This window comes from Beta vulgaris, chromosome 3, assembly GCF_026745355.1.
Source record: "Beta vulgaris subsp. vulgaris cultivar EL10 chromosome 3, EL10.2, whole genome shotgun sequence".
Classification (NCBI taxonomy): Eukaryota; Viridiplantae; Streptophyta; class Magnoliopsida; order Caryophyllales; family Amaranthaceae; genus Beta; species Beta vulgaris.
In genome coordinates this window covers 15,109,286-15,117,601 of record NC_079204.1, presented here as the reverse complement: position 1 = coordinate 15,117,601, position 8,316 = coordinate 15,109,286, and the positions used below count along the sequence as shown (strand labels likewise).

Below are 8,316 nucleotides of genomic sequence, written 5' to 3'. Positions count from 1 at the left end.
TTTTTTTTTTTTTTATCGATACTATATGAATCACCAGAAAATCTTGAAAAGATGAAATGGAACAACTATATTCTATTGGTTCAAAATAGAAATTAGAACGATTATTATAGAACGGCGGAAGTAGTAACTAAGACTAGTAGAAAAAGACATTACCGTGACCATACAATCTGAATAGAGTAATCGAAGAAGTTTAGGTGTAACACTATGATCCTGTTCCCAAAACTTCTTAACTTGGTGCTTCACAAATGCCTCAGCATTAGCACAAGTGTTAGTCTTCTTGTAGTATTGGCGAGTATAGGTGTACCGGGGCACCGCCCCGTCGACGATCATCGGAGCTATCACAAGGGCAAGGAGAGCTACTAAAGGAAGGAATACAACTTGCTTGGCTCCCTCCATTTTACTCTCTCACCCGAAAAAACTTGTTACTTTGTTGTTGATATTGTTTGTGACTCGTATTATTATGAGAGTATGTTTCACTGATTTTGAAGTTTGGCTTTATTGGTAGAGGATTTTATAGACTCCAATGCCAGCTTGATTGAGTAATACTTACTCTTACTAGTGTTATTAATTAATAGCGTTTGGTATATTTAATGTTGTACGTGAGTATTTTGCTTCAGATTTCATGCATTGCTTGCTCACTTGTTTGTGCCACACTTTTCCTTGTATTGCGAAAGTCGACTTTTAAGGAATTTAACGCTTTGACTAGCGCTCCTACTAGATGTTATGTGCATTGACATATTATATTTTATTAATAATTAAGTCATTTGAGTATAAAATTAATTAGATCCTACATAAAATGGTGAGACCTAAATTGGATTATTGAACTATAATTAGCTAGGGACAAATAGGCCCTTACAGATTTAAATTCTTCCACGTTTTGGTTTCTGTGAAAAAATATATGAAAATGATTTCATAGCATCATTTGATGAAACCAACGAGTTTTGAGATCACTTGCACACTATTGAGGGATTATAGAATTTTCACCCAAGTGCTACTCTTATATCTCTATGTGCCGATCTTTAACAGCATTATTGTTATTCAAGATACATTAAGGCCAACTGTTTATATGCCAGTGCCACTTTCGAAAGGATTAGGTCTTCTAGTAAATACCTCTGAGTACTCTATAAGATTTTTTTTAATGTAGGTAACATTTGTGCAAAGTTGATGAGTATATTTTTCAAAAATACAATTGAAACAAATTTAACAACATTAGGCTCTTTACTAATATATATATATTTATTGAAAGCGAGTTCATATGAGAATGCATACTTACATGAGAAATGAGAATGAATTTTACGCGCTATAAATCTTATGAAAAAGTGATGAAACTCTAATGAAAAAGTGATGTAACTCCAAAAAAAAGAATATTAGAAAAAAATATTCAAAACTCTAATAAACAAGTGTTGTAACTCTAATCCAATTGTGCGATTGAGATTCATTTTCATTTCTCATGTAAGGTGCGTTCTCATGTGATCTTGCCCCTATATATATATATATATATATATATACACTACAAGAATACACGTCAATAACGACGGCTAAAAGCCGACAATAATCACAAAAAAAGCCGTCAGTATTACAATCAACGACGGCCAACCGTCGCTGAAAGCCGGACGTTGCAGATGTAGACGGTATTTGGCAAATCAACGACGGCCAAGCCGTCGGTAAAATAATACCGACGGTTCTTTACCCAATTAGCGTCTGTGCCAGCCAACGGTCGTTATATTTGCATCACCGACGGTTTCGTTCTGTCGCTGATTTACCGACCGTTTTTAGCTGTCGTTGCACAAATGTCAGCTCAAAGCAGACGGTGATTCGCCGTCGGCTTTAAGCCGTCGCTGTTTTGGTAAAGCCGTCGTTACTTTATGTCTAGCCATCAGTGACACCTTCTTTGAAAAACGACCGTTTAACCGTCGTTGTCTGACTGCCGTAATATTTGTTATGGTTTTTTCACCAAATACCTCCGACAAATTACAAAATTCACAATATACCCTCAATGTTTCAGAAATGCACCGTATACCCCTAACTATTCAAAAACGTGCTCAGATACCCTTTTTCTAACTGCCGTAACTCATCGTTAGCATTATTCACGATTTCGCCACAATTAAACCCTAATCCTAAAATCTAACCCTAATCTCTAACCCTAATCTTTAATCCCTATCCCTAATCCTAACCCTAACCCACCTCCTACCCTCAACCCCAGCACCCATCCCCTCCCCCACCCCACCCCCTCCCCCTCCCCTCTAACCCAGCGCAAACCCCAACCCCTCCCCCTGCCACCACCACCGCCACCCCATCCCCATCCCCTCTAACCTAGCGCAACCCTGACATAGGCAGATTGGCGGAAAAGTTTGAAAAGGATTTGCGACAAAAAGCCTAAACTGTTTTGCGAAAAATGGGCCGACGGAGTCCGATTGACTATTGTGATACCTTTTCGGAAGCGGAACGGCCCAACGAGTCAAACACACCGCTACGCCATGACGTATAGGCTTTTTAGGCCATCCGGGTCCGTTTAAGGCCCGAAATCAGCTTTTTAATTATTTCCTTGATTTCGTTTTAGGGTTTTGTTTAACGTATTTAAACATTATTAGGTCAATGTTTGGAGGTAGTTTTTGACTTTTAATAATATCACAGAGTTTATACTCTTTTCTGGTGGATTCCGGAGTTTTACAGATTTATCGCTTGTAAATCTGTGTGTTTTGATTCGAGAATTGTGCTTGCTTTTCTCCATTGATTTCCGACTGCGTAAAACCCCCACCCCCTCCCTCTGCCACCGCATCCCCCACCCCATCACCCTCCCCCTCCCCCTGCCACTGCTGCCCCACCCCATCCCCCTCCCTTCCCTTTCGATTTCCGTCGTTAATCCTCTACCCTCTCTCGTCCTCATCTTTATTTCCAATTCGAAGGGGGACTAGAATTTTCGGCAGCGGTTGGAGGGGGTGGGGGAGGGGGGGGACTCGAATTTCCGGTAGCAGTAGAGGAGGAGGGGGGACTCAAATTTCCGGTAGTAGTAGAGGGGGAGGGGGATCGGTGGAGCAATTTTCGAATTCGAAGGGGACTCGAATTGCCGGCAGCAGTTGGAGGGGGAAAGGGACCGGTGGAGCGGTTTTCGAATTCGAAGGAGGACTCGAATTTCCGGCAGCAGTTGGAGGGGGAGGGGGGACTCGAATTTCTGGCAGCGGTTGGAGGGGGAGGGGGGACTCGAACTTCTGGCAGCAGTTGGAGGGGGAGAGGGGAGGGGAGGGGTGGGGGGTGTTGCACTGGTGAACGAAGAGGGGGAGGGGAGCAGTGCTGCGGCGGTGGGGGAGGGGGAGCGGTGTTGTGGCTGTGGGGTGGAGGGGAGGGGGTGGGGCCTTCCAAGGGGTTAGGGTTAGGGTAAGGAGAAGGGTTATGTGTAGGGTTAGATTAGAATTAGAATTAGGGTTAGGGCTAGACTAGAATTAGGGTTAGGGCATAATGATGGCAAAATTATAAATAATACTAACGGTGAGATAATGGCAGTTACGAAAAGGGTATTTCGTGAACGTTTTCGAAAACTTAGGGGTATATGGTGCATTTTTGGAACATTGAGGGTATATTGTGAATTTGTTGATTTCTCGTAGGTATTTGGAGAAATAACCGTATTTGTTATATGTCACCACATAGACTATAAACGATTAGAGCTCGAAGCTCAAGAATAGAAAGTGCACTAAATTTTGGCTTTTATCTACTTTAGTAGAAACAATACTTGAGTTATATCAAAAAATCTGTATAAATTAAAGTTATATTTAAGATATTTACCCAAATTACACCCCATTATAATATTTAAAGCTTATCCATTTGTAGAGAAGTAAATTAGGTTGAATTGATTTGCTTGACTTTGTCATTGAACTGTCCAAGATAATATACAAGAGTTGCCTAACAAACTCCTAATAATAAGGAAACTATCTTTTACAATATTAACAAATCACCTAAAGAGATATGTATACATAAGTATATCTCAACACCCCCCCTCAAGGTGGAGCATGAGGGTCCAAAATGCCCAACTTGCGAAGAAGGGTATCAAACTGCGGAGTACCAAGAGCCTTAGTGAAGATGTCTGCCAACTGAACCGAAGTATGCACATAAGAGGGAGCGATAAGACCATCAGAAATAGCGTCACGAACAAAGTGACAATCAACCTCTATGTGTTTAGTGCGCTCATGAAAAACCGGGTTGTTGGCAAGATGAAGAGCTGATTGACTATCACAGAATAAAGGAATAGATTTGGGATGATGAACACCCAAACTAAGAAGAAGACCCTTGAGCCACTTCAACTCACAAGTAATCGCTGCCATAGATCGATACTCAGCCTCGGCGGAGGAGCGAGAAACAGTAGGTTGCTTCTTTGTTTTCCAAGAAATAGGAGAATGACCGAGAAACACAAGCCAACCTGTAAGAGAACGCCGAGTAATAGGACAAGCAGCCCAGTCAGCATCACACCAGCCCTGAAGAGAGAGGTCACTATCGGACCGAAGAAGAATACCCTGACCAGGAGTACCTTTGAGATACACTAACTCGAAGAGCAGCATCTAGATGCTCCTGCCGAGGAGATTGCATGAACTGGGACAGAATATGCACAGAATAGGCCAAGTCGGGACGGGTGACCGCAAGATAAATGAGACGACCAACAAGGCATCGATAGACCGCAGGATCTGGAAGAAGCGAACCAGTGGCGAGAGCAAGCTTGTGGTTCGGCTCAATAGGAGATGCTGAGGGTTTAGCACCCAACAAACCAGCCTCAGAGACAATGTCCAATGTATACTTGCGCTGACAGAGAAATAAACCGGTGGTGCTACGAGCCACCTCGATGCCAAGAAAATAGCGTAAAGGACCTAGGTCCATCATGCGAAAACAATCACTCAAGTAAGCCTTAAAGACTTGTAAAGCAGCAGAGTCATTACCAGCAATAATAAGATCATCCACATAGACAAGAACGTTAATCTGAGTACTGCCCTGAGTGTAGGTAAAAAGAGAGTAGTCAGAATAAGACTGAAGAAAACCATAATGTCGAAGAGCAGTGACAAGCTTGGCAAACCAACAACGAGGAGCTTGTTTCAAGCCATATAAGGATTTGCGAAGCCGACAGACAAGATTAGGATCAGAAGCACCAAACCCAGGAGGAAGTCTCATGTATACCTCCTCATCCAGATCACCATGTAAGAATGCATTTTGAACGTCCATTTGATGGAGTTCCCAATGCTTAGAGGCAGCAATAGCAAGAAATGTACGCACAGTAACCATTTTTGCAACAGGAGCGAAAGTCTCAGTGTAGTCAATACCTTCCTGCTGGTGATTACCAAGAACAACCAAACGAGATTTGCGTCTGTCAAGAAGACCATTAGAATCATATTTGTTGCGATACACCCATTGACTACCCAAAGCACGTTTACCAGGAGGAAGATATTCCATAGTCCAAGTGCCGTTAGCCTCAAGAGCAGAAATTTCTTCCTGCATAGAACGACGCCAATTCTCATCTCTCATAGCCTCCTTAAAGGACTTAGGCTCAGGAGTAGTGGTTAGAGCTGCAAGAAACGCACGATAATTTGCAGAAAAACTATCACAATTGACATAATGTGCAAGGGGATAAGGAGTACCTGAGGAGCGACGAGAACTGGAGGAAGCGGGGGGAGGACTTTTTGTGGCAACACTGTGGGTGATATAATCACGCAAACGAACAGACGGAACCTTGGTTCGAAGCCCACGACCAAGATCCGAAGCAGCAGATGGAACCGAGGAAGAAGGAACGGAGGAATCTGGCCCATGAGAAACATCGGAGGAATCCAAAACCGGGTCCATAACAACAGGCCCAGATGGGGCAGGAGAAGATAAAGGAGTTGAAGAGGGGGTAGATGTGGGCGGCCCAGTAGAAACGTGACTGGGCGAATGGAGAGGATCAGCGAGCGGGCCAGCAGGAGGGGATATGGGCTGGGCAGGGGGCTCGTTTTGTGGTGAGAGAGATGCGGGAGGGGATATGGGCTGGGCAGGGGGCTCGTTTTGTGTTGAGAGAGATGCGGAAGCGGGATTGGGCTGGGCAGGAGGTGGGATATTTTGTGAGGGAGTAGGGGAGGCTATTTGAGAAGTGGAGAGGGGCTCAGAAATAGAGGATGGAGTGGCAGTAGAGATAGGATCAGAAGGAGGCACAATAAGAGGAGCAAAATCATCATCAATATCAAGATCCAAGGCAACATCAACAATATCGGCCGGAACAATATCAACACTTTCCGGAGTGCCGAAAGGGTAAACATCCTAAAAAAACTTAACGTCCCGAGAAACAAAAAACTCCTTTTTCTCAAGATCAAACAAACGCCATCCCTTTTTACCAAACGGATAACCCACAAAAACACATTTTCTACTTCTCTTTGCAAATTTATCACCATGAGTGTTATGATTATGAGCGAAACATAAGGAACCGAAAACTTTTATGGCATCAAAAGAAGGAGAATGGTTGGTCAAGCATTCTAAGGGAGTCTTATTGTGTAGCAAGGGAGTAGGGGTGCGGTTAATCAAATGAGCAGCAGCCAAGATACATTCTCCCCAAAAATAAATAGGTAGGTGAGATTGAAAACGCAAAGCACGACCAACATTTAAGATATGACGATGTTTACGCTCAACTTTACCATTCTGCTGAGGTGTATGAACACATGAGGTTTGAAAAGAAACACCCGTGGCCAAAAAATAATCACGAAGACAGTTAAACTCAGTACCGTTGTCACTTTGAACAATCTTAATAGTTTGAGAATATTGACGATCAACCATAGCAACAAAGGACATGAACATGCTAAAAACTTCAGTTTTATCAATCAACAAATAAACCCAAACTGCTCGGGAAAAATCATCCACAATAGTCAAAAAATAACGTGCCCCACAAGAAGAGACATGTCTATATGGACCCCACAAATCACAATGAACCTTCTCAAAAATACGAGTAGTCTTTGTATCACTAATAGGAAACTGATCACGAGGATGCTTAGCATAAAAGCAAATGTCACACACTTTATTGAACTACTCTTAAGATGACTAAGGGGAGGCAATAACTTTACAACTTTCGAAGAAGGGTGTCCCATACGACGGTGCCACAGATCCATGAGAGAGTCATCACTAGAAACCGAGAGATGATGCACTGAGTCCATGCCACCAAAATAATAAAGTCCGTCCCGCTTAACCCCCGTTCCAATCAGCTCCATCGACGGGTCCTGTATAATACACATATGAGAGTCAAATTGAGCAGTATAATGCAAACTATCACACAATTGAGAGATGGACAAGAGATTGCAGGTAAGTTGAGGCACATAAAGCACATGAGTAAGAGTAATAGTGCTAGATAAGCGAACAGAACCCTCCTGATGAGCAATAACATAGTTACCATTTGGCAACCCAACGGGACAATTGGGAATATCATGAACATCAAATAACCAAGAAAAAATTCCAGTAACGTGATGGGAGGCCCCGGTGTCTATAATCCAAGAGTGAGAATCAAACGTACCCGTCAAGCGATTTTCAGGAATTTTAACATTACCAAACATCCTTGCAAGCACCTTCCACTGATCTGCCGTAAACAATGAAGATGGAGGCACCGAACCGGAAGCAGAAGAGTCAAGCGAACTGGCCGCGGCATTAGCACGGGCTGCAGCAGGAGGACCGCGACCACGGCCAGACGCACGGCCACGCCCACGGCCACTTGAGTCATTCCAATGTGCCGGGTAACCTATGAGCTCGAAGCAGGTGGCAATGTCGTGGCCAGATTTCTTGTAGTGTGAGCAGACAAGGGAGGAGCGATCGGGACGATCACCACGTCCCCGACCACGGCCAGCATCGGTACGGACAGAAAAACCAACCACGTCGGATACGGAAGGTTCCGATGGTTGAGTAGCAAGACGAACTCGCTCATCTTGGATTACCATCTGGTAAACTCGGTCAAGCGAGGGAAGAGATTCAAGGGCAAGAATCGCGGCCCGAGTCTGTGCATAATAAGGAGAATACAGTCCCATAAGAAATTGATGAACTTGACGAGTCTCACGACGCTGAGCATGACGCTCACCCGTATCGCAAGCGGAACAGCAAGAACAATCCAAAAGAGGCTCATGTCTGTGTAATTCCTCCCAAAGAACGTGAAGGTTCGAATAATACGTAGCGACGGACATGAGTTTGGTCTGTTCACACTTGGCGATGGAAGCATGTAATTGGTGAATACGCGGACCATTCGCGACGGCGTAGCGAGCCTGAAGAGTATCCCACAACCTGCGTGGGTCTTTGAACTTGGGAATAGAAAGTTTGATCTCAGGAGAGATAGTATTA

The 8,316-nt window shown here is 43.8% G+C and overlaps 1 protein-coding gene across 1 annotated transcript in view; it reads right to left on the bottom strand.

Moving 5' to 3' along the window:
- LOC104888862 (probable peroxidase 61) overlaps window positions 1-494 on the bottom strand; it is a 3,995-nt gene extending 3,501 nt beyond the window's left edge. The window contains exon 1 of the mRNA XM_010673971.3: window positions 154-494. Coding sequence (XP_010672273.2) covers window positions 154-396 — 243 coding nt within the window. The 5' untranslated portion in view covers window positions 397-494. The remainder of the gene's footprint in view (window positions 1-153) is intronic.
- Between the last annotated feature and the right edge of the window lie 7,822 nt (window positions 495-8,316).